Raw genomic sequence first — 27,851 nt, 5'->3', positions numbered from 1 at the left:
AAATGGTTTCAATTTAAGTTTTGTGTAATTCATAAAATGGTATGTGTTGAAAAGAATCTGTAGTCTAACTTGGGGCGGGAAGGAAATGCGTTCATACCCTGTGGCCAGGCGCGCAGATTCTACACCATGATACATTCATACACCATTCATAAAGGTCATGCACATAACGCAGAGGACGCAAATCAGGCAAAGCTAAGCAACGCTGGAAGAGGCGGAGAGTAGCTTGATGGGTGACCGTGCTCGTACGGTTTGACTCCCGAGGGTTTCGAGGTATATGGTCCTGACCCACACTGAATTATAAAACACGTATTACAATTCGTATCATAAAACGTAGAGTGTCTCCTAAGTAAAGTGACGCTGATCAAAGTAAGCCTTTCACTCAGCGAAAAGGCACATGGTTGGGTGAGATGCCAACGAAAATCCTTCTTGTACTTTAAAGTAAGCGTGTATGAAATATACACTTGAAAGCAGTATGAAAACAGTCATCGAAACACTGCAAAGCTGAGGTCCAAAACGCAACTATTATAGTGGTATCAAATACATCACCATCGAATAACCATTTTTGGTTTGTTCCATTTTTCGCCACCATCAAACATGGGTGTAATTTCATTTGGTCAGCGACCGCCTCCGTGGTCTAGTGGTAGAGCGTCCGCAGAGTGAGTCAGTGTGTTAATATTTAAAGTCGCATCGGCAATATTTCAGCCATATAGTGACTATATCAAATTATACAATACATCAATTTAGAATACAAACCTGCCGACAAAGGACAGTAAAAGAACTAGATTATCACAGCTGTAGGTTTAAAACTAGTAAAATACCATAAAACTTGATAATTCATACAATACACTACGATACAACACAATGTAAAATTGGGCTATATATCACCAGCAACCAAAAGGTAGGCCACCATACTGGGGACCATGGGGACTTACAGTACCTTTGCTACCTGCATGGACTATTTTCTTAGTGAGCACGATTCGTTGACAAACTGACAGTAGATACTATGTGACAGCGCTGTGATGGAGCTGAATGGATATCTCGCCGTGCACGCCTTCATGACAGGAGTCGGGGCTGGTTTCCGTATCAGAACCAAAGTTAATGCACCTATGGAAGGCAGAGTAACCGCACATCTAGCCAGCAGGAAGATCACTGCTGCCATTGTTCCTCCAATTCAGGTGAGTCATTTAGAATCTGGAGTCCAGGTCGAATCATAATACTATTTTATACACGTTGAGTTGTTGCTCTTGCACATCCCATTTCATAGGAGCGTTTCGTCCGTTCTGCCAAACGTAGCTGTGCTGAAAGTATGATGGAGTGGGAGGGAGACTTCACTGTGTGGATATACTGTAAATGTTGCTAACAAGTATCCCTGCTAAACACAAACTACGTTTTCTACTGGACATAGCATCTGTTCGAAGAGTGGTTCGATGCCCGGCCTCGTCCAACCAAAAGACGTTAAAATATGGTACCTGTTACCCTGCCTGGCATTCGGCATTAACAGGATCAAACAAGAACTGGAAAAAGTTTTGAGTGGGGTAGCACTACAAAACAGGCATTAGTGCGGACTAGTAAAGCAGCCAGCCAGCTACACTTACGTACGCACTGACACTTAAAGGAGCTGGCCCGGCAGCGTCATACCAAAAGACGTTAAAAGATGGTACCTGTTGTTACCCTGTCTGGCGCTCGGCATTAAGGGGCTAAAGCAAGGACTGGTCGGCTCGGAGTCAGTATACTGTGTCTGAGTGGGGTATTAATGTTAAACTGCGGCATGGTATCTCAGTGAGCTAGCACTATAAATCGGCATCAGTTCGGATTAGTACAAGCAGCCACACACACACACAAGTACATGCACGTCGCTATATTAGTGCAATAATCTTGGACGCGACGTTAAACCCAATTTCACCTCACGTCACCTAAAGGAGCTGGTGTTATGTCTCTTGCAGGAGGAGCCTCTAGTAGAACTGGATTGCTTCCCCTTGACCTTCCAAACCATCAACACTGTGGACCAAGAGAAGATAATCGAGGTTGCAGAGGGCGCCAGAATAGTCGAGGTTGGATATATATTTGATATATATTGGATATATAGTACTCATTACAGGTGTATAGTATCAAATATATTCCGAAAATAAGTAAAATAGCGTCACAAACGTTTATTCAACTTGTGAGGTGGATAATATATAATACATAATAATACATAATAATATTGTTATAACTTGTTTCATCCCCAGAGAGGACAAAGATGGTTAATTATATTTAATATATAATACCCAGACACAGAATGTTAAAAAAAACGTTCTCAGAAATCAGAATAATAAAATATTCCGAACTCCATATACCGGAACCAAATCAAAGGAATGGAAACAAATCAGTTTCTTATAGACTGTTTATGAATGTGTTCATGAATTATAAAGTTGTACCAACTACATTATCATTATAACATGTTTACTCTTCAGATGGTGTCCAACTGACACTTCTGTTTACTTTTCAGATGATGTCTGACACTTCTGTTTATTCTTCAGATGGGGGGTTGTCGGGTAGCCTAATGGTTAAAGCGTTCGCTCGTCACGCTGAAGATCCGGGTTCGATTCCCGACATGGGTACAATATGTGAAGCCCATTTCTGGTGTCCCCCGCCGAGATATTGCTGTAATATTGCTAAAAGCGGCGTAAAACCATACTCACTCACTCACTCACTATTCTTCAGATGGTTTCTAACTTTCACCTCTGTCTACTCTCCAGATGGTGTCTAACTAACACTTCTGTTTACTATTCAGATGATGTCTAACTGAGAGTTATGTTTACTCTACAGATGATGTCTAACTGACAGTTATGTTTACTCTACAGATGATGTGTAACTGACAGTTATGTTTACTCTTCAGAAGTTGTATCAGTTTCAATAAATCAATGCACTATCCATCCATTTATCACAGGATTTGGTCGAGTACGGCAACAACACAATGGGCCTGAACATCATCGCACGTGTCAAACGTGCATCTCCATACGGCAGTACCTTAGTCCCGTCTGTCCCCCTAGCTGGGCGTGCTTCTGTACAGGTCTTTATGAAGCCCGGTCCGAGCCCACCAGAGGCTGTGATCTTCCAGGCACAGGTTGCCGCTGGCACCCCCATCAAACCATCTGGTGGATCAGACATTGCTGCCGTCTCCAGCTGTGACTGCACTATTGGCCGTCTCACCCTTTGTTATGTATCCTGCGCAGAAGAGGATGTCACTGATCCCAAGGTCATCGAAGCTGCAGCTTCTCTGGAAGACTTCCCAGACCTCGCAACCAAGGATATCAGCATCTCTGAACTTAAAGCCAAACTCCAGGCTAAGCTGGGCGATAGTGTCAGGCTCAGCCCTGTTGGGCACAAGTTGGGACTGATTGCCACCATCGATGCCAGCTCACCAACCATTCCACGAAAGGTCCAGCTTGAGACCTTATGGCAGTCTATCAATAGTGGACACATGCACCAGTTTGTCATGAGGGTTGCTAGAACGGCACTACCAGCTTACCCCATGCCATGGGAGGTGGGTTTGAATTAACGATACCATCTATATACAAAAGCTTACGAAATCTTAGTCTTAACTTAGCAACTTCAGTTCTTAAAAGTTAACAGTTTTACTTATCAGGAGCAGCGTTGGTTCTACATGCCGATGTACCGGTTGAAATCTTGACATGGATACAATATGAAGTTATATATTGTGTCCCGTATTGGCTAGAATAGGGCTGAGCTGAACAGATCATTCCCTACATAAAACCACACACTTACCATGACACAGAAAATGATTTACCTGATCAACCACTTCTCCAGAGCCACTTTGTTTGAGCATTCAACACTTTGAAACACGTTTAAAGAACCTAAGAAGAGGGTAATTGTGAATCATAGTGAATCATCGGCCAGTTGCAGATTATATCGAAAAACGTTTCTTGAAATTCAAATAACCTGAATTTTATATATAAACGCATTCCTTATAAGGTGACGACTGGTGAATCTAATTTTTTGTTCACAATATAAACGTAATTAAAATGTTTAACCGTTTAAAGTACATTTCCCATTCAATATCTTCGGTTCCAGATGATCACTCAGGTAATGATGCAGTACCCGAATCGCCTGATCGAGCCCAAGATGCTCCTGGACCCAAGCTATCACACTCAAATACAGCACGACCTCCAGTTCATGACTCGTTTTATGAGCCACCGCCCTGTGCTAGCACAACTCAACCAGACTGTTGTGACCATGCTTAATAGGAGGATCCAACATCTTACTGGAGCCCCCAAACCAGAGGCGATTTTGAGGAAGCTTGCATTCCAGCTCTTTGCCAGGGCGAACGATACTGAGGTCCGTGCCCTGCTCCCTGAATGGAGAAACATTGTTGTACTTATGGAATGGGCAGGAGACGTATGGGAAAGGGCTGTCGATCCCATCTTTATCCTTAAGCATGTTGACACCATTGTTGCAAAACTTGCAGAAACAGAGAAGATCCAACTGTCAATCATCCAGAAGCTTCAGGCAATTGCACAGGATCCCCCTGCATCATCTCTTGTTGTCCCTATGCTAGAGTATTGCCTCACTGAACACTATGCAATCCTTGTAAAAATCACGAGCATTTGTTCAAGAGCAGCAAAAATGGCCATTGTACCTGAAGCTGAGACATTATACTCTAAGGGCTTGCAGCTGATCACAAACCTCGATGAACAAATGATCCAACATGCAGCCATTCTGTCAAAGATTCCTCCCCCACCCGAAACTATGGAGGTAACTTTGGCAAAACTATGGCCAAAGTTGGAAAGAATAAGTGAGGCTCAATTTAGTGTTCTGAAGACTATCAAAACAACTGGACAAGTTACAACGTTTCCATCATTGCAACCTGTAGTTGATGTGGTTGGTATGGCAAAGGAAACCATTCCCGTACTTGAGACTGTTCTTAAAACATCTGAAACCATTGATCTCAATATTGTTCCAGTTCTTACCAAACTTGCCGTTCAACATACTATTGTGTACCATGCACTGGACATTCTCGTCCAGAATGCGGAAGTGATACCATCTCCAACAAACGAAAGCCAGTTCAGTCATGTCATGCGTGCTCTGAAAGCACAAGTATCAGCGTTGACAATCACATCTGCCGTTCTGGTGAAGTTCCAGTACGAGATCTATGCATTAACTCCTGTCCTCGCTGAGGGTGATTTGACAGCTGTGAAGACACTCCAAATGGTTCAGATGGCACTTGGTTTCGAGATGAACAGAGTTAGCGGTATGAGAATGTACACACCTTTCTCCAGTTCTCTTGAAGTTCCAGAACAAGTTTTCTCGATCGCTGACGGTGTGATTGACTTTGCTGAGGAAGTGGCTACCAAAGTGGAAATAATTGCGGAACAACTGATTTCGACGAATATTGAACCAACCATCAGCATCTTTGAGAAGGCCACATTTGCCATTTACCAGCTGAAGAGTGTTGTAAGGGAATTGAAAGTATACGTCAAAACCAATCTTTTCTTCAGCTCGGAGATTGCAAGGAGCATTGATATTATAAGGAAATGTGATGCTGTCCTACTCACTGTTGAATCACTGGAAATTAAAACAACAACTGCTTTTGAAAAAATCTGGAGTACGGCGTCCCAACCAGAGGTCACAGGTGCCATGCCAATGTCCGCTGCTATGATGGAGATGGCAATTAGCGTAACATCTCAGAAGCAAGGAGAAATTAAGATTGAAATAGATCGCTTGGCTGCAGCTACCAAACAGGCGGCCATGACGAGCATACAACCGAAGATGGAGACAATACTTAATACATGTAGAGGTATCCAGGGCAAGATTGACTGGATCCAATTGTGGGGTCTTCCTCTTGGACATCTTAGTCCTATGTTTGCCCATGTGATCACTGTTCAACAAGAGGTCCTGAAAAGGTTGAAAGAGCTAGTGACATCTGCAGCGACCGAACTGGATAACGCAGTGGCTATCAACTTTGCGCTGGAGGACCTCCAGGGAGAGCTGGCCAGAGTTGTCATGATTGGTAGTGTTGAAATGAGCGACGTGAAGCCCATACCAGCCCTCAAGACCGGTGGAGGTATTCCATCTATGCCAATTAACCCCATAACCAACATGGCATCGAATTACCTTCCTCTTGCCATCACTGGCTACTGCAACATAACGTTTGGCAACATTGGCAGGACACCAAGGACGATCATTATGAAGGTACCAAACACATTTGAAAAATATCTTACAATTGGTTTGAATGAATTTATCTTGTTAAGAGATTCCTCTCTTCTATTGCAGTTCTTTGTTTATCATTGGGGGCGGACGGGAAACCTAGTGGTTAAAGCATTCGCTCGTCACGCCGAAGACCCGGGTTCGTTTCCCGACATGGGTACATTGTGTGAAGCCCATTCCTGGTGTCCCCCGTCGTGATATCGCTGGAATATTGCTAAAAGCGGCGTAAAATCAAACTCACTCGTTAATCATTATTCAAAAGTTCAGTGTGTTTATTGACAATTGAATGATCACTTGTGAGTTCAGCTTTGCGAGATATATTGAAAAAATACCAACCTGGATTGCGTCAGGCAAACATACAGATAGTTGAATTCCGTTTTGAATGGCCTCTAAAAAGTAAAGTATGTATTCAGTCTTCATGTGGTTGATTATCGGCAAATTAATTGTCATAGTAAATCTACTTTGCAATAGAATAGCAGTTTACAAGCAATTGCCCTTTGAGGTAATAAATGATTCCTTTCCTGATTTCAATAATACCTCTTTTAAAGTCATGAATGTATATACATATAATATATTTAACATCAGTCTTACGTATTGAACTATACAAGTTTTAATTGCAACACTCGATGTCAACGTTTCAGCTGTATGCAAGCAAGAGTATAGAGCAGATGATGTTTGAGAGCCAACAATTGTGCCCTCTGGTCAGGGACGAAGGAGTAGAGGTGGCCATTGCCCGTGAAGAAGCGGACGTGATTCAGGACGTGCCAGAACACCCCATCTACCACCTTCTGAACTCACTCCACCATAGACACATCATTGCAGAGTATAACCCAGTGCGTGCTTTTCCTGGGTCATTTTTTATTGGGTAATGTGTGTGGGGGAGATAAACAGTTAATCATATCCCCGAAACGTTTGAAAGGGGACTAAGTTCGTGTTCATTTGCAGATGTAGCTAATTTGGATCAGTTCATTCAAAAAACCACTTTGTCTGACAATTCTGGTTTTATTATCTATTTCATTCAAGCAATATCTAAAATAGTCTGATTACATAACAAATTCTCAATTTTACGTGGCTACTATTTACATTGTCAGTACAAACAATGACGATGGGAATTCTTTGGCTTAGTTTCCATTGAAGGGGAGATATGCTCAGTAATCTGGTGACCAGTTCTGCCAAGGTCTAGATTGTGAAACTAATGGCTTGGTGAAGCAGAGACTTGATCTATGTGTATTTTGGCAATCATTAACTACTACTTGATATAAACAGAATACCACCAAGAATCTATTGATATCAAACAACATGCATACATATGCAGCCAGGGTATGTCTGAACTCCTACTCCCATCACCTAATTTTGATAGTACTGAACTGGTTATTTCTCATTAAGTGTGATATCATGCTGCTAATTGTATTGTACTTTCTGTAAGCAGACATGCTTACCTGGTCATCACCGATGTTCAGTGATCCATTATTTTGCCTTTTAAGCCCCATAGAATCTGTTTGGGCAGATAATCGAGTCTGATTTTACTCTGGCGTTGATTATCTCATGCCATAAAAGACCGGTGAAGATAAAAAATATAGGTCTTCAGCAACCCATGCTTCCCGTAAAAGGCGAACATGCTTGTCGTAAGAGGCGACTAATGGGATCGGGTGGACAGGTTCGCTGACTTGGTTGAAGCATGTCATCGTATCCCAATTGTTTGGATCGATGCTCATTAATGTCAAGCACTCGATTGTCTGGTCCAGACTCGATTATTTAAAGACCGCCGTCATACAGCTGGGATATTGCTGAGTGCGGCGTTAAACAACAAACAAACATATCTTAAAACTTCTGATCCGGCGTAAAGCCTTGACTCACCTACTTACTCTTATTTCCAGGAGGACGTCACGGAGTGGGCGGATATGACTCTACACAAACTGACTCACTTCTTCACGGCATATCATTACTGGAACTCTGCTACCCAACCCGCTGTAGAGAGGAAACCTGGTCTGATCCACGTCATGAACGAAGCAAGAATTAATAATCCCGCAGTGAGTAACTTTTCTGTGTTACTATTAAGGGAATTGACAATCCCACAGTGAATAACTTTCCTATGTCACTATTACGAGAATTATCAATCCATGAGTAACATTACCATGTTACTATTAAGAGAACTGACAATCCCTAAGAGAGTAACATCACTGTTATCATTATAAGAATTGACAATCTCGCAGAGAGTAACTTTACTGTGTTACTATCAATGGAATGACAATACATGACTAATATTACCATGTTATTATTAAGACAATGGATAATCTCGCAGAGAGTAACTTTACTGAGTTACTATCAATGGAATGACAATACATGACTAATATTACCATGTTATTATAAAGAAAATGGATAATCTCGCAGAGAGTAACTTAACTGTGTTACTATCAATGGAATGACAATACATGACTAATATTATCATGTTATTGTTAAGGCAATGGATAATCTCGCAGAGAGTAACTTTACTGTTATTATCAAGGGAATGACAATCCCAACCCGACTAACTTCACCCTGGTACTATTGATTGCATTAACAATCACGCAAGGAGTACAAGGGAATTGACAATCCCACAGTTAGTAACTTTACAGTGTTACTGTTCAGGAAATTGAAATTCCCAGAATGAGAAGTTTGATTGTAATGTGCTTCTATTCACATAATTAGCACACCCGCTTAATGTACTACGACATAACTTACCATGGAAAGAATAACCAATAGAGACAATAGATCCCTCCAGTAAATGTTACAGAAGTGTGAACCGAGCTAGTCAAATGCTACAAACATATTTCGGCTACAACAATTTGAAAATTCGCTGCCTGAGTCGCCCTCTACTTTGCTGTTGCTATTTCAAATGAATTACTATTTGTACCTGTGAACGATCGGTATATACAACCAGCTAGCCTTCATCTGGCACCAGTAAAGGATGAGTTGTGTGGCAGGGTGACTGGTTCATCATGACGCCCAACGCCACCACGGCTCTGTACGGAATCTACACTCCCGTGACCGACATCCTCACTATCCCCGTCGCCATGACACGACCAGCGACGCAGAGACGGTTGATGCTGGCGCCGTACCTCGGACCCTATCTTCCAAGTAGGTTATTTTTGTTTGTTTTACGCAACATGCCAGCTATATCAGGCGGCCTGTACATAATTCAGTCTGGACAAGAGAATCCAGTTTTTGATATTATGAGCAACGATCTCCTCCAAGCTTGAACACTCGATCCATTTAAACCCAGATCAGACAAAAATGGAAAACTGTTAAAATGGTTTAGAAGTCAAAACAGAATGCAAGTATACATTTCATTTCTACACTTATAAAATTTTCCTGACGCAGTCTAATATTGCCCTCTGAATTGAACCAAAACATGGAGGTCAGAAGTGTAATAAGAGAAAAACGCACAATCCACATCGACAGCATTACTTCCCTTTGCTTTAATCAACAGCTTCACCACTCTCCTACCCAGAGTTCCTTGCGATCAACCTGGTACCTCTGCTACAGGCTAACAAGATGTGACGATTCGTCACATCTTACACAGTCTATTCAACAAATCACATTTATTTCACCCGTTTGTACACAATTAGATAAACATATGTCACAAACTGGTTATCTTTTATTAAGAAAATATCCTAAAACGTGAAACAAAATTCCATTTGCGTACTTATCCTTTGTTTTCATTGGTTGTACGGTTCCACGTCCTGTCATGGATGCCTTTCCGAGATCTCGCGATACGACCACTTTGATGTATAGAGATACATTACCATCACTGTTGCTGTTGTAGTGACATATCTGTATAACTATGCAAAAGAATCATTGAAGTCTTCCGTTAGGCAAGTCTGCTCTGATTGCAGAGTAATCACGTTTGTTTACAAACAATAGAAAGGTCTGGTCACCTGATACGCAAATAAGCCCGTGATAGTGGTGCACTACGTCATCACTACGCCGGATTGTGCAGTGGGTCATGTGACTGATTACAAGACGCCTGAGAACGAGGCTTACTGGTCAGTCTTACGATAGCATAGGCTACTGGGGACCAATTTTAACCCGGAATTCAAACGGGGTGAGGTATTGTACTGATCACATCAGAATCCCATATTCGCCAAGAGTATTGTCCCTGAATTGCAAGGGCGGTCGGGTAGCCTTGTGGTTAAAGCGTTCGCTCGTCACGCCGAAGACCCGGGTTCGATTCCCGACATGGGTACAATGTGTGAAGCCCATTTCTGGTGTCCCCTGCCATGATATTGCTGGAATATAGCTAAAAGCGGTTTTAACCATACTCACTCACTCCCTGAATTGCCAGCATTAGATTCGACCTCGTGGGGTCACTAACTGGCGAACGTCGATTACAGTCTCACAAAGGGTTGGTTTTCTTTGGGGAATATAAATATAAATGACAATGTTGCAGTACGTTCTTTTCTTAATCACTTAAATCGCTTTTTCAACACAGACCAGACACAGACAGGCCCGTACGAGACATCTGAAACAAAGATCCCTACTACCTTCTGGACATAACACATTATAAGTGCAGAACAGTTTGATTAGTGTGATGAAAACAGCAAAACAATGTCGTACCAACTCATCCACAAGTTCCACACTAGCAGACGGCCAACCTGTAAATTAACCAGAGACCATATATCTATAACACATGAATGAAAGAAGAGCACACTGTAATATATAATATATATAACAGTCTAAATCACTTGCATTTTATACGCCACGGTACATTAAAGTGGCCCTGATATGATTGAACTAATGTTCCAAGCGTCGTTTTACCCAGAATTTCATTTCAGCCACCTGCAAGGCTTTCTTCAAGACTGTTCGCACGTTCGATGGTGTTGAGTACACGCTCCCCAATATAGGCACGTGCCCCGCCGTCCTGGCCATGGACTGCTCGCCTGCTAAGACTTTTGCGATCACAATGAGCACCACCACTGCCGATTACAGCCTAAAGGTAGATTCGTGACCAACTCGTGTTATTCCGGGACAAGCCGAATAGCAATTCGTGCCCCTCTCGTGGCCATTTTTGCGACCGGGTTCCGTCTTAGCGCAATTGTCAACTGATTCATATATATTTCCCCATATTATATATATATATTTCAGATGCGATTTAAAGCACATCAGGACATGCGGAATTATAGAGTATGATTGGACACATTTAACTGTGTCTTATATATATATATATATGTTTAGATGCAAGACATATGTATAATCAAAAATTATTTCTGAGGGTTTCTTTGACGAAGAACTTGAAATCATACGCGCTTTTTGATTGATTTATCGTATTTTCGCACATTACATTCATCGATAGGGGGAGGAGTTTTCTTGCAGGTTACGGAAAGGGGCGAGTGGTGACGAATGCCTAAAGGTAGATTCGTAAGAGTCTGGATTCTCAGAGTAATCCCACAGCAGTAAACATTGGCACGTGTCAGCTTTTGAATAGTGAACTTCGTTTTTGGTGACTTATGAATTATACTGTATATGGTTTATAATTACATTCGTTAGTTCCGTTGGTTGTGAGCTTAAATCCCAAATTCGTCCTGATAATGATCCAATTTTTTATCGACATCAAACCTGTGCTCGTGTACGGCTTTCGTTACTTTCTCTCCTCCTATTGTAGGTTGACACGCCGCGACAGGGCTGATCTACTGTTCAAAGCGGTGTTGAAACATACCAACTTTCATTTACGTCTTTATTGAAGTGTACTTTATGGAGTCAGTGTCCTCGACATGTATAAAAAAAACTTAGAAATCTCACGCATACCCTTCGCCTTTGACCCAAACGTGGACTGTTTTGTTTGTTTGTTTGTTTGCTGTTGAACGCCGCACTCAGCAATATTCCAGCTATATGACAGCGGTCTGTAAATAATCGAGTCTGGACCAGACAATCCAGTGATTGACATCATGAGCATTGATCCACGCAATTGGGATACGATGACATGCATAAACCAAGTCGGCGAGCCTGACCATCCGATCCTGTTAGTCGCCGACAAGCTTAGTCGCCTTTAACAGCAAGCATGGGTTGCTGAAGACCTATTCTACCCCGAATCTTCCAGACGTGGAATATAAATGGTTCATCTTCTTGTACCGACGTCACACTCTAAGAATAGATCCTTGACAGAGAGGAACATTTTGAGTTCAAGCTGCAAGTTAATTTATCCGACATTTATCTGACGTTCATCAGACGTTTAAAGACGTTTTAATTGGAAACTGGACTTTTATAGTCAGTTAACTCTCTTGCCTCGGGAAGATGCGCATCTCCTATGCAGGCAGCAACTGCAGTCCTTTGCAAATTGAACACGTTACCAATAAGGCTTGTCTGCTACCTCACAACCAATTCATTGAGTGTATATGTGTGTTTTGCCTGAATGATGTTTAAGGAAAAATACTCTGTGCACAGGTCCTGGAGATTATTGCCGAAGGTAGGAAGATCCGAATGGCCGCCACTACAACCGGCGCGACTCTCAGTGTCAACGGAGACCCCATCACCGTCACCCGCACCGCACCCTACGTCCTTGAGAGGACGGTCAGCTATGGAGAGTGAGTGCACACTAGCGGTCACACAGCATATCGCCCTTAGGGTCTCCTTGCGGTCTGGCGAAGTAACTGTGGTAGACTTGCACAAGTCTCTAAGCAAAAATTATTAATTAAAATCATAAGTTTTAGATTATGTAAATATTATCCCTATAAGAGACTGGAGTCCTTACTGTCCACATCTCTAGACTTTTCTATTAGGAAGATAGAAATACTACACATCCATGGACTTTTCTATCAGTACAGCCTTGGAGCAAGGGTGTGAACGGTAGTATCCGGCTTAGTGTTTATGGGCGTCATGTGGGAAATCTACGGGTGTCTTGTGTTATGTCGCCGGGGTGTCAGGCGTGGTATTACCGGGTGTCAGGCGTGGTATTACCGGGTGTTAGGCGTGGTATTACCGGGTGTCAGGCGTGGTATTTCCGGGTGTCAGGCGTGGTATTGACGGGTGTCAGGCGTGGTATTATCGGGTGTTAGGCGTGGTATTACCGGGTGTCAGGCGTGGTATTTCCGGGTGTCAGGCGTGGTATTACCGGGTGTTAGGCGTGGTATTACCGGGTGTCAGGCGTGGTATTTCCGGGTGTCAGGCGTGGTATTATCGGGTGTTAGGCGTGGTATTACCGGGTGTCAGGCGTGGTATTACCGGGCGTTAGGCGTGGTATTCTCGTGTGTTAGGCGTGGTAGTACCGGGTGTCAGGCGGGGTATTACCGGGTGTTAGGCGTGGTATTACCGGGTGTCAGGCGTGGTGGTACCGGGTGTTAGGCGTGGAATCACCGGGTGTTAGGCGTGGTATTACCGGGTGTTAGGCATATTATTTCCGGGAGTCAGGTGTGGTGTTCACGGATATGGAGTGTAGTATCTCCGAGTGTCAGGTGTTGTATGTGTAGGATAAAGCACGTCAGGGTATCTAATTTATAAAGAAAAAAAAAAGAAAAAAAGAAACTGAATTTGTTATCAACATTTTTATGTTTCAAACATACTTTCCACGTCCTCTAGGAAACGGGCGTAAAATCTCTGTTGCTGGCGTACGGTACTTGAAAAGGACATTCTTAAAAAGCATTGTGATTCATCAGAGCTTGGTTGCGTGTGTTCGATCCTCGGGAATATAAAAAAACCCATTTGTCATTCATTTTACATTTCATTACATTTTCTTCAAATGAAAAACAAATTTCTCGCGAGAAACATTGATACAGTATGTTACAATATAAACGGAAGATGTATTGGTAAAATATCCTCGGGATCTTATAACATATTATATATCAAATATTCCCGGGATATTATATAAAATCAAGGGGAGATTGTAACATGCCTATATACGAGATTTATTCCCACTGGAGTACAACAGGATGACGTAACTGGAGGTTTATAATGCCTGCTGCCAGGCATCTTCCCGAGGCAAGCGTGTCCACTAGCCTATATCTAAGCCTAGTTTCTACCCTTGCCACCATTAATGACCAACTCGTGTTATTCCGGGACAAGCCGAATAGCAACTCGTGCCCCTCTCGTGGCCATTTTTTGCGACCGGGTTCCGTCTTAGCGCAAACGGGCAGACCTAAAACAATTGTCAGTTTGTTGCGAAATGGCTCGCATATATTTTCCCATATGTTACATATATTTCAGATGCAATTTAAAGCACATAGGGACGTGCGGAATTATACAGTATGATTGAAACATGTAACTGTATCTTGGGTATATTTTTAGATTCAGGACATATGTAAAATCAAAAATTATTTCTGAGGGATTCTTTGACGAAGAACTTGAAATCATACGCGCATTCTGATTGGTTTGTCGTATTTTCGCACATAACATTCATCGATAGGGGGACGAGTCTTCTTGCAGGTTACGGAAAGGGGCGAGTGGTGACGAATGCTCTTGCCACATCACTTTTCTTGGCTCGACCCTGGCGCCACCTCGCGTAGATCACGAGTTGTCCCCCTTGTAATGAAAACGCGATAGCCAATCAGATCGCTGTTCTTATGTCGTAATGCTTCACAAAGATGGCGACTACCATACGATAGTCCAATCATATTTAGCACAGGAAAGTGGGCTTGATGTTGCAAGGGTGGAAACAAGACTTTGATAATAAGGCGAGTAGACGCTGTAGCCTCGGGAAGATGGCAGCCAGGTGCCCAGATGTCTTAGATAACGACTCAGTCTCTCCCTATTGTTACCAGGCCCGCTGTTGCTGCGAAGATTACTCTTGAACACTTCTACAACATTGAGCTGCCACTTCTTGGAATCCAAATCACCACCGACGGCAACTTCATCTCCGTCAAGGTGTGTATATACTTTAAACCATACAAATATACTTGCACATATTGTATGAAATCTTGAACACAAAAGTACTCACTTGGCAGTTCGGACAATGTAATATTTTCCTTGATTACATACTTAATAGAATTATATTAAACTCGTTCCAATTTCGTATCAAGTTTATGTTCCATGTGGAATATATTTTACCTGACAATAGTTCAAGAGGGATATAAACTTGATATGAAATGGCCACGAGTTTTGTTTCCCTTTTATGACCAATTACGGCTTAATGAATAATCACCAAAATCACCTCATATCCATGTATCCAGATAATGGGGGCGGTCGGGTAGCCTAGTGGTTAAAGCGTTTGCTCGTCACGCCGAAGACCCGGGTTCGATTCCCGACATGGGTACAATATGTGAAGCCCATTTCTGGTATCCCCCGCCATGATATTGCTGGAATATTGCTAAAAGCGGCGTAAAACGATACTCACTCACTCTTCTCGTTTTGTCAATATTGACCGTTACAGCAACAGGATCGATAAATGGTGTCTACATGGCGAGCTATAATGAGCTAACATGAACATTTTATAAGCTTGAAGTTATGTATCCTCACGGGATAAGAAATGATGAAACGTCATTTTTTATGTAATATGGTCTTATCTTTACAGATAGATATTTTATTCGGTATTTAAGGCCCATTGTACAGTTACATGTTCAGTTTCATTGGTTTAGTCACGTGATATACATGGTATATAAAAAACCTATCTGACAGAGAATATATGTTTCAACAATATGGCCAACGAGCGTATAACAGAGTTCTTGGAGTTTATAAGACTGATCATTGACATATTGTTTTTATGCCTATTGTTAAACATCGGAATATATTTTTCTCTAAGATGTTCACACTTATCACATACTAATAACACATGAAATTCATCCTCAATTTCTCCTAATTGGCAGTTTTTACAGATACCTATTTCAACGTCCCTTTATTCACATCTACGTCTAAAGTTTACACTGAAATTGTGTGATGACTCTCTGAATTTTCATAATGCCCTAACAAGTGATTTATCATCTAACAGATTTATATAGTTCTCTGGTTCTTTAGCAGACTTGATATCATTGAAATGGCTGAGGACACGTGATGAAGATATACTATCATGCCAGTTTTGGCTATACATGTCCTGTAACCTTTGTTTAAAAGAGCATAATACCACGTCTGTACCCCGTAGATTTAACGTCAACATATTAAGACGTAGACATATGAAATATGTCCTTATCCTTTCTCCACATACTTATGAAATAAGAAATGATGATGAAGTAAACCGTTTTGGAACGAAAGGTTTAGATTGTTTGAAAATAACCCTAAGATCTATAATTAAGCCCTATTTGTAAAGACGAGTAAAAGAGGTTTAAACTGGTCTTTAAAAAACAAATGTGTTACCCAATATGAATTCTTAAATTAAAGACCCGTGAAGATCTGAGTTAGTATAGGCCTTCCTACCCATGCTTGCCGTAAAAAGGCGCTTTGCTTGTCGTAAGATGCGACTATGCATGTCGTAAGAGGCGACTTACGGGATCGGGTTGTCAGGCTCGCTGACATGGTTGAAGCACGTCATCGATCCCAATTGCGTGGATCGATGCTCACGATGTCGATCACTGGATTGTCTGGTCCAGACTCGATTATATACAGACCGCCGTCATATAGCTGGAATATTGCTGAGTGCGGCGTAAACAACAAAGAAACAAACCTTAAATGAAAAAAGAGTTTCCTTTATCATGCCTGAATGTGTTTCTTATTTTTTTAAACCTAGGCATCCCCGATGTTCAAACTGAAGACTTGTGGCTTGTGCAGCAACATGGACGGCCAACAACGTCACGAGTTCGAGGCCCCTGACGGAGCTGTCTTCAACTCCCCCGAACCCTTCATTTCGAGCTACGTTATCAAGGGAGCTAACTGCCCTCGTCCAACCATGCCTCAGATCATTACTAGAATGGGTAAGATGTAGCCTTTATCTAAAGTGCCGCGTAAAAGAATGTATACACCCATGTTTGATAGTAGCTAAAGATGAACCAAGAAATCGTTGTCAGGTGGTAATGTATTTGAAGAAGGTTATAAGTTTGCTTTTTGGGGTTTGCTGTCTTTTAGCCTACTGACGTTTTGATACCGTTTGTAATTGTTTAGTCAAATCCTATTTCCAAGTGTATACTGTCTCATGCCCGGCCCAGTTTTGAATTGAAAGACTTTGCTTCTTAAATAACGTCCTTGTAAAAAATCATACGGTTTTTGTTTTTTTATTAAACTCACAAACATATAATCTGTCTATTAGTCAAACATAATCTAGGAGATCTCGTTTAAGTTAATGTTTACGTGTTATTTTACTAAAAAAATAAATGAGTTTGTTTAGTTTGTTTTTATCATGTTGAATACATGACTCAAACTCGGCAATATACCCGCAATACCTTTTAAAATGGCGTCACAGCCAACTCACTCACTCACCAACCCTAGTCTGCCGTGTAGGAACTGGTCACCATCAACCATTGCATGTAGGAAGAGGCGACTTAATGATTGGGTGACCAGGCTTGGTGACTTGGTAGATTGCGTGTCATATTGTCCCCAAGGCGTGGAACGTTTCTCCCAATATCAATCACTGGATTGTTAGGCCCTGGCCGCCGTCATATTGGTGAAATGTTTCTTAGAGAGGCGTTAAACAACGCAAGAAACATTCAAGACGTCAACGCCAGAGAATAATCTCGATTATCTGCCGAAAAGAGATGCCATTGGGCGTAAAAGGCAACTAGTGGTGAAAAGTATATGAATGGTTGGTTGGTTGGTTTGTTGTTTAACGCCGCACTCAGCAATATTCCAGCTATATGACTGCGGTCTGTAAATAATCGAGTCTAGACCAGACAATCCAGTGATTAATATAATGAGCATCGATCCACGCAACCAAGACAGCGAGCCTGACCACCCGATCCCGTTAGTCGCCTTTTACGACAAGCATAGTCGCCTTTTACGGCAAGCATGGGTTGCTGAAGACCTATTCTAACCCGGAATCTTCACAGGTCGTATATGAATGGATCAATGGAAATCAGTGATGACACCAGGCGTCAACCAACCAGTCAAACAAACAAACAAACAAACAAACAAACAAACAAACCCAATCATCATGTGCATTTCATTACAGAATCAGCCTGCGCACCGGTGGAGGCTCCAATCGTCAAATACCGCAAGACTGAGGGCGAGATCTGTTACTCTACCACCCTCGTCAAGCGTTGCCCCAGGTCGTGCAGAGTAGGACAACGCAGTCCCGCAGATATTGGCTTCCACTGTGTGCCGAAACGTAGCAGGGAAGCCAAGGCGATCCGCCAACTCATCAACAGACGCGAATACGCCAAGGTGGCCGCACTCCCCGTCAGTGCGCGCTACCAAGTCATCCAGCAAGTCACCTGTATCAGCAGGGGGTGATGAAACCATCCAGACCGCCCACGACCTTGAACTTAACATGAAGGTCATTTGTGTTTGAGCTGCGTGTTAGTACCAACTGGGTACATTGTATTTAATGAGCTGCAACAAACAAGCATTTTAAAAACTAACCTGTTTAGAAAACTACATAGATGAAGGGTTTGGAATGATTTCGCAAAGCGACAATGGTGCCGGTTGACCGTCGCCAATTGTTCAACGACGCCAAATATCACTCACTTTTATGAAATAAAAATACAAGGTCAACTCCTTTGGAACTCTCACCAGTCAATGTCGATGTTTAATCTGCTCAATGCAATACACTGTACTCAATCAAAACATTGTAATCTGTTGCTCAAGTCATGAAGTGACCTGATACCATCGCAATGATCTGTCTCTGCCTGTCAGTTTGTCTGTCCTCGTCGCTGTCTGTGTCAACACCTTCGTTGTTGGTGTTTATGTTCGCGTCGTCTCTGATTGTCTCGTCCAATAAATGTGCTTTGCAAGCAAAGTGATACAACCGGGTTGTTATTTATGCTGGTTCAGTCTGACCCACTAGTGTGGCATGCTCTTGCCGGATCTGTGGCATCGAATGGTCTCAAGTTGCCACTGTCTGTCCTTAAAAGGTTACTTTGAAAATACCACTAGTGTGGCATGCTCTTGCCGGATCTGTGGTTTCGAATGGTCTCAAGTTGCCAATGTCTGTCCTTAAAACGTTACTTTGAAAATACCACTAGTGTGGCATGCTCTTGCCGGATCTGTGGTTTCGAATGGTCTCAAGTTGCCAATGTCTGTCCTTAAAACTTTACTTTGAAAATACCACTAGTGTGGCATACGCTTGCCGGATCTTTGGTTTCGAATGGTCTCAAGTTGCCAATGTCTGTCCTTGAAACGTTACTTTGAAAATACCACTAGTATGGTATGCTCTTGCCGGATCTTTGGTTTTGAATGGTCTCAAGTTGCCAATGTCTGTCCTTAAAACGTTACTTTGAAAATACCACTAGTGTGGCATACGCTTGCCGGATCTTTGGTTTCGAATGGTCTCAAGTTGCCAATGTCTGTCCTTGAAACGTTACTTTGAAAATACCACTAGTGTGGTATTCTCTTGCCGGATCTTTGGTTTTGAATGGTCTCAAGTTGCCAATGTCTGTCCTTAAAACGTTACTTTGAAAATACCACTAGTGTGGCATACGCTTGCCGGATCTTTGGTTTCGAATGGTCTCAAGTTGCCAATGTCTGTCCTTGAAACGTTACTTTGAAAATACCACTAGTGTGGTATGCTCTTGCCGGATCTTTGGTTTTGAATGGTCTCAAGTTGCCAATGTCTGTCCTTAAAACGTTACTTTGAAAAAACACACAACAGTGATATAGCTTTGTGTATGTTGGCAAGACACTTCAGGGTTCAGAACATCTGAGGATTACTGTTGCATTCTGGGTGTCAAGTCCCCATCAAGTGACTTGTCAGTGTATTAGGTCCTTGAATATGTCACTTTAAGGTGAACAATTGACTTGCCAGTGTATGTGTTTGTGACAGGTGGCACAGGCGGGCACGATACGCTCGCCTTTCGTGAACACCTTGTGTCATCACTATTTGATAGTGATTCATAAACACATGCACATGAAATGGTCGGAATCGTACAATCGACTCAGCTTTTAGTTGAGATGTCTTATCAATACGGAAAGGGTTTTGTCGCTATTTTATCAATGTGGTAAGGTCAATGAGTATATGGGGGCGGTCGGGTAGCCTAGTGGTTAAAGCGTTCGCTCGTCACGCCGAAGACCCAGGTTCGATTCCCGACATGGGTACAATGTGTGAAGCCCATTTCTGGTGTCCCCCGCCGTGATATTGCTGGAATATTGCTAAAAGCGGCGTAAAACCATACTCACTCACTCAATGAGTATATGATATTAGATAGGATTCAGCAAGTAAATACATCTCATCATCTATATGCTTTGTAAATATCCCCAGATCATCGCCGGGGCGGTCGGGTAGCCTAGTGGTTAAAGCGTTCGCTCGTCACTCCGACGACCCGCGTTCGATTCCCGACATGGGTACAATGTATGAACCCCTATTATGGTGTCCCCCGCCGTGATATTTCTGAAATATCGCTAAAAGCGGCGTAAAACCTCACTCACGCACACAACGCAAGCACGCACTCATTCACTCACATCATCGCCAAACAGTGCTATCTCCGATATATAATATAAAACACTGCTAACACTCACGGACTCATTGTTCAAACAATTCCTCGTCTTATATATACACCAACCCCAAATGGGCTAAACAGTTGTTCGCATATGAAATCACCCCAGGACAAACTTTAATCGGAAAGGCTAAATAGATGAAAATAATTTAGATGAACATTATGGGGGGAAAAACGTCCGATATATGAAACTTCGCATTTGCATTCTTGACATGTTCTTACAAGATACTAAATTCAACCTTCTGAACCTACTGGTGTTTTTTTCCAATTTAGAGTTTCGAACGTAGATTCGATACCTGTTCATTCATTCGAAATAGAACTCGGAAGGATAGCCTATAAATTGAAAACACACTGGTTTTATCAACATTCCACGATGACACAATGGCAAAACAAAGGCGAACTCTTTGATCATGGCTGAAATGATTAGTGATTTGTCATCGGTTAAGCCTTTTTTCTGTAGAAGTAGGTTGAAAGGGCAAATTCAGGGAAAGTATTTGTTTGTCAAGTTGTCCGCATAAACAAATATATATGTATGTGTAGGAACCGCAATACGTTATTAAGCGACGTTTAAAATACGTGTGACCAGTATCAGTACCAGTATCAGTATGAGTATCAGTATCAGCATCTGGTTTGGGAAAGAAGTACTAGTGCTTCTGAATCAATTCTTTCGCGGTATTATAGTCATCAGCAAGACCAAGGTGTAACGTAGATTCAATCACTGACCAATCAGAAATCAGAATTCTAAAATGTCATGGCAGAATAATATATCTAAAGTCAATAGTCATAATGATATACGTTGAAGTTAATAAAGGTTGATATTATTGAATATGTTGATGTAAGGGAACTAATATATATACATAAGGAAGGGAATATATGGATGTCAACTTCTTTATTAAGAGGCAGTAAGGAAGCCAGTACTTAAGTATCATAGATAAGTAATAGGTAATGGACACTGGGCAAACGGGAGGCCGGGGGTAATTAGCTCTGGTAGGTGAAAGAATGGACATTACAAAGGGTAAATTGAAGCCAGCCAGTTTATTAGCACCGACGAAGATCAAAGCAGTAAGAGGGGCGGTCGGGTAGCCTAGTGGTTAAAGCGTTCGCTCGTCACGCCGAAGACCCGGGTTCGATTCCTAACATGGGTACAATGAGTGAAGACCATTTCTGGTGTCCCCCGCCGTGATATTGCTGGAATATTGCTAAAAGCGGCGTAAAACCATACTCACTCACTCACTCACTCAAAGCAGTAAGTCCCAACCACTAGGCAGATAGGTTCCCTGGTCACGTATATATATATATATATATATATATATATATATATATATATATATATATATATATATATATATACGTTGTTATAAAAGCGATATAATATAAAAAATGATATAATAGTGAAAATAAACAATATCGTAATAAAAATACGACGTACATGTTCAACTCAGGAGTGTAATCCGGACTTGCAGTGCGTCTGAACCATTCTTAATGTGCTTCTAATATAGTGGCAGCAAGGATATAAGTAGGCGAAGGTGCATTGATTGTTGCTTTACATTTACCATAAGTTCTGCGTGACATGACCGTCGCGATATGAGAACTTGCATTCAAGAGAGTATCTAAGACCGTGAAATAAAAGCGACAAAACCCTTCCATAATAGGAAATCTCCGCTAACAGCAGAGTCCATTGTACCATTTAGACTATATCTTAAGTATGTGTTTATGAATCACTATCAAACAGTCGCTCCCATCACAAACATACAAAGGCAAGTCAAGTGTACACCTGAGGTGAGGTGGTATAGGGGTTTATGGTAGTATGGTGGGTCGCGTCCAAGATTATTGCACTTATGATATAGCGACGTGCATGCACGTATGGGTGTGTGTGTGTGTGTGTGTGTGTGTCCGCTTTTACTAGTCCGGACTGATGCCGATGTAATATTTCTAGCCCACTGAGATATCATGCCGCAGTTTAACATGAATACCCCACTCAAACACAGTATACTGACTCCGAGCCGACCAGTCCTTGTTTTAGCCCCTTAATGCCGAGCGCCAGACAGAGTAACAACAGGTACCATCTTTTAACGTCTTTTGGTATGGCGCGGCTGGGGATCGAACCCCGGACCTTCCGCTCCCCGGGCGGACGCTCTACCACTAGACCACGGAGGCGGTCCGCTTTGAAACGAACAAATAGAGGTCAAACAGTTAGTTCCTGTAGGACCTCTTTCAATGTCTTAACGACGCCCTTGTTATGTGGTGGAGGTGATCTCCATGAATTTATTACTCATTCATGAAGACATCACCCGTTCAATAACAATATGCTTTTATAAAACAGTGTTTGATCACATACGGTGCGGGCGGGACTATTTTTGACATCAGCTGATCATTCGAACGTGGGCGTCGGAAGCACTGTGCAACTTCCTCTGCAAGGTTTTCTCTACACCAAGACGGATACTAGAGACTACTATTTTTCACACAACACCAGACTGCAGTATTGCCTACCACAAGACTGTCGAACAAATAGGTTTGAAATAGAGGTGAGGTGAAATGGGGTTTAACGTCGCGTCCAAGATTATTGCGCTTATATAGCGACGTTCATGTAAGCGTGTGTGGTTGCTTGTGTGTGTGTGTGATGCCGATTTATAGTGTTAGCCCTCTGAGATACCATATCGCAGTTTAACATGAATACCCCACTCAGACACAGTATACTGACTCCGAGCCGACAAGTCCTTGTTCTGTGAAGTGTGTGTCTCACCTAGAGACTTCCGGTGAGCATTGTTGACAGTGGTTTCTGCGAGATCTAGCTGCTGGATCCAGGTCGATACTTTGCGTTTTAAGTGACAAGTAGCAAGTTGGTCAGCTTGCAAGAGGAGAACAGCCTACGACCGATATTAATTGTTGTGGGCTGTCATGTCACTGTAGACAGCAAAGAAGGAAATAAATTGTGGTCCGAGGCCGTGCACTCAACCGAGGGTTTACACACCACACTAGCCAAGATCCTTACAGCGATATACCGTTTGCGGAGCTGTCTATATGCTTTTCACAGTATTCCAGTTATATCGCGGCGTGTCAGCTTAATGTGAGAGGAAAGCCCGAAGTGATGCAGGTCTCAGACGTTTACCACTTCGATGAAACCCACGAGCACGGGTTTGGTGCTGACAAACCTAGAAACATAATTGGGGCGAACCGGGATTCGAACCCACAATCATAGGTTTCTGGCGTGCCGAGGGGACGCAACTCTGCACAGCGAATTGCGGCGCCTTAGACAACTGGGCCATCCATGACCCCGTGTCCAATGAGGCATAGCTAAAGAACACAAGTTAATCACGTCTATAGAGATCATAATGGGTGTAGCTTGATTGCGTGTAGCTTAAAGAAAACCTTGGTTTTCTAACTTTGTTGCCAGTGATCATTCACATATTGTCTAATAGAAAGTTTGAGATCAGATTTGTTTTGTTGTTTAACGCCGCAATAATCCAGCTCTGTAAATATCAGAGTGTGGATCAGACAATTCAGTGATTGACATCATGAGCATCGACCCATGCATCAACCATGTCAGCGAGCCTGACCATCCGATCCCGTTGTCGCCTCTTTGATGCAATTCTAACCTGGAATCTTCACGGGACTTTTAGACTAGAATACGGGAGAGTTGTGTGTGAAGTTGCTTATGAAGAGACTCATCAGCCAACAAAACAAGATATTAGTTATAATTAAGGATAAAATGAGAGACCCGTGAAGATCCGAGGTAGAATAGGTCTTCAGAAACCCATGCTTGCTGTAAAAAGCGACTATGCTTGTCGTAAAAGGCGACTAACGGCATCGGGTGGTCAGGCTCGCTTAACGTCGCGTTCAAGATTATTACACGTATATAGCAACGTGCATGCACGTGTGTGTGTGTGTGTGTGTGTGTGTGTGTGTGTGTGTGTGTGTGTGTGTATTTGACCTTGTCCGGACTAATGCTGATTTCATAGGGCAGGGTAACAAAAAGTATAATCTTTAAAAGTCTTTTGGTATGACGCGGCCGGGAAACGAACACCCGACCTTCCGCTCTCCGGGCAGACGTTCTACCACTAGACCACGGAAGCGGTTATCATACATTCGCTGAGGTTAACAAACGTTGCTATAAATGTATACGTTGTCATTAACAAATATCGCTATTAATATATTAATTGAAGTGATAGCGTTATTAAAATATATCACTCACTCGCAATCAAGAGAGTATTTAATACAGTGAAATAGTAGCGTCAAAACCCTCTGTAATAATAAGTACTCTCCTCAAAGCAGAATCCATTGAACGATTCCGACTAAATATGATATAATTATGTATATTCCGACTAAGTATGTGTTTATGAATAATTATCAAATAGTGATGACACTAGGCGTTGTCGAAAAGGTCAACGTATGCCGCCCCACCAGCGGCACCCGTAACAAACACATGCAAAGGCAAGACAAGTGTGTACCTGAACAAACACAGGAACATGGGGTACAAGTCAAAATAGGGAATCGCATCGGACATCATTTTGGAAACTGAAGCGTCAATTATGAACATGAAACATTTTAAAACGCCGTTTCAGGAACGTCGGCACATTTTTTACGAACAGTACAGTTATTTCTTCACCAGAATATTTATGAGTCAGGAAAATTCTATTGGAAACAATACCGCCAGGATAAACAAAGCCCCTCTGAATTTTGCATCAACCCCTTAAAGACCGTTTATGTCTGACTGAATGGCAACACTGTACGAATAGTAAACTTTTAATTGCCTGTATTGAATATGTAATTGATTCTGCCCAATAAGAATCTGAAGTGACACAATGTTGCATCAAACCACCCGAGACACAATCAATCAGATTTAATAACGCGGCATCACATGGACTCAGGCTGTTTTTATTGAACCAACTAGTTCAAATCCAATGGTAAAGTACAATGTTGATGAATAGTAACATGAAAGCATTGTATATAAATTTGCAAAAAGCTAATCAACGTTACAATTCATTACTTCTTGAAAGTCTGTCAATTGGTGTGCAAAGTCCCACGAAAGAAAATTCGTCATGCACATTTTGAGATATACGCTTTCAAAAGATATATCTTCACAGAATGAATGAATTATTTATATTGGTTTTGTAGATACTCTGATGAGGCTCTTGCATCTTGTGTATAATAAAGCAATTTATCGGTTTACTGGCACTAATCGAAATCCCATAAGGTCATCGAGAAGGAACACTTTGCTTGTAAAACACAACAGCCAAACATGAGAGCGCGCGCATGCCCTTCCTGTGCTATCATCCGCAGTGTGATGGCCAAAGTGACGCATTATATTTAGTTGTTAGAAAGTTTAAGGTTTAGGAAAAGGGACCGAGTAGCCGTATCTAAGTAGTTCGCCGAGGACTGAATTAATTGTTAGGTGATAAAGCTTATGTTTCCCATTGCCATAACAACGTAATAACAGTGAGTCAAGTCTTGTCTACATCCCTCCCAGCCTGCTTGATACAAAGTGTGTTGTAGTTCCCACTGATAACATAAGCATTATTTGTAAGCGTAACTTCTTTAATTGTTCGACCAAGGAACGTATTATAATTGGCATATCAATAATTCCATATATAAGGCCAATATGTTAACTGAGGAGACAAAATGCCCAAACCATGCATCAGTACTACAAACTTTAACCCTGAAGACATGTCTATTCCTCTTTAGAACTGAATTCAAAAACACCAAAATCCATGAAAAGAGATATATTGATGGTTCCAATGTACCAAATCCCTGTTTCACAGATTACTTTTATTACAACCAAGGAAGAACTTTCTTCATATTCACAGAAAGTATTGGAGACAAGTGGCATTAATACGAGTGCTAGTCAGAAAGGCCTAAGTCTAACTACCTTCCAACTGGGGCCATAACAAAGTGAACTAGTCAATGTAGTACGTTGTTTGAGTAGTTCATTGCAAGTGTATTTGGTCTGTTGAAGCCATTTGTATAGTAGTGACAGCCAGTTGAACGTGATAGGGTCCAAAATGGACACAGAAACGGAAAATATCGTGTTTTTGACTTCAGAGAAAGGTACTCATAAAGAAATTCATGACCGAATATCACAAATGTTTGGGATCAGTACCCAAGCTATTCCACTGTAAAACGTTGGGCAGCTATGTTTAAGAACAAGCCTTGATGACGACCCAAAGGTTCTGGACAACCCTCAACTTCCATCAATGAGAATTCAATCAAGGAAACTGAAAAATTATGCTATCAGTTAGACGTATTACCATTGCTGAACTTGAGGAAGACATACTGTTTGAGGCCGTTAAATCTACAGGTAACTTTTACATGTTGTATGTTGGTATACCTTGAGCATTCGGGAAATTTAACTGAGTTATATCTAAGCCACTGAGGTTAATCTCAAGAATGCCATCTTGTTGCTATGATGTGTAAACATCTCTAGGTTTCGCAAGACAGCAAAATCTTTGGCTTTCATGAAACCAATTAGCGGTTAATTTGAAAATGTATAAGAACAGGGAGGAAAATAAAATTCCCAAAGGGCAATCACTCACATATGAACGAAAGGAGTTTTTGATAATAATAAAACAAATAAAATATTATATTAATAATAACATATGGTTTATATTCTCACTAAAACAGCTGTCAAAAGAAAACGAGTTTTTGATAATAAGAATAAAAAGATGATAATATATTTATATTATATCAATAATAACATATCATTTAGATTCTCATTAAAACAGCTGTCATGTTTCTGATTAGGCCATGTATCCAGAAATGTTTAATCTATGCCATAAAAAGTACACAGAAGTGCAAGATGGTACTCAGAAACAATTATAATTGACTGAAGAGAAGAAAAACGTTAGAATGGACAGTACCTTTGTTTTCATCGGAATAGTCGTGTATTGCCCGATACAGTGGAACGTAGACATTAGCCAAAGGAAATAATAGCGGACGGGCTTGAATTGTCCGATCTTTGATAAGATAATGAATACATTAAATATTCTATTTGAATTCATATGCAACCATCCATGACGTCTGAAAGTGAACAGTCCTTTATAATCGTCACGAGGCATGAGGAAACAGCAGTGCTCGACTGCTAGTGCCTGGGGACGGGTGTCTGTGAAGTATGTCTCTAGTTGTTCTCCTAGTTTTGGCAATATCGTCCTGTACAGCAACGGGATCGATAAA

General features: G+C 41.8%; 1 protein-coding gene across 1 annotated transcript in view; it reads left to right on the top strand.

Annotated features, from left to right (window-relative positions):
- The window catches only part of LOC139479546 (uncharacterized), a 39,833-nt gene extending 21,347 nt beyond the window's left edge, over positions 1–18,486 (top strand). Inside the window, exons 19-30 of the mRNA XM_071262386.1 lie at positions 1,013–1,175; positions 1,944–2,051; positions 2,930–3,526; positions 4,075–6,192; positions 6,849–7,040; positions 8,085–8,237; positions 9,171–9,324; positions 11,022–11,182; positions 12,628–12,767; positions 14,937–15,039; positions 16,832–17,015; positions 18,206–18,486. Coding sequence (XP_071118487.1) covers positions 1,013–1,175; positions 1,944–2,051; positions 2,930–3,526; positions 4,075–6,192; positions 6,849–7,040; positions 8,085–8,237; positions 9,171–9,324; positions 11,022–11,182; positions 12,628–12,767; positions 14,937–15,039; positions 16,832–17,015; positions 18,206–18,486 — 4,354 coding nt within the window. The remainder of the gene's footprint in view (positions 1–1,012; positions 1,176–1,943; positions 2,052–2,929; positions 3,527–4,074; positions 6,193–6,848; positions 7,041–8,084; positions 8,238–9,170; positions 9,325–11,021; positions 11,183–12,627; positions 12,768–14,936; positions 15,040–16,831; positions 17,016–18,205) is intronic.
- Positions 18,487–27,851: the final 9,365 nt, after the last annotated feature.

The sequence above is a fragment of the Haliotis cracherodii genome, unplaced genomic scaffold (genome assembly GCF_022045235.1).
Source record: "Haliotis cracherodii isolate W230 unplaced genomic scaffold, xgHalCrac1.p SCAF_4, whole genome shotgun sequence".
NCBI lineage: Eukaryota > Metazoa > Mollusca > Gastropoda > Lepetellida > Haliotidae > Haliotis > Haliotis cracherodii.
This window is presented reverse-complemented; position numbering and strand designations above follow the sequence as displayed.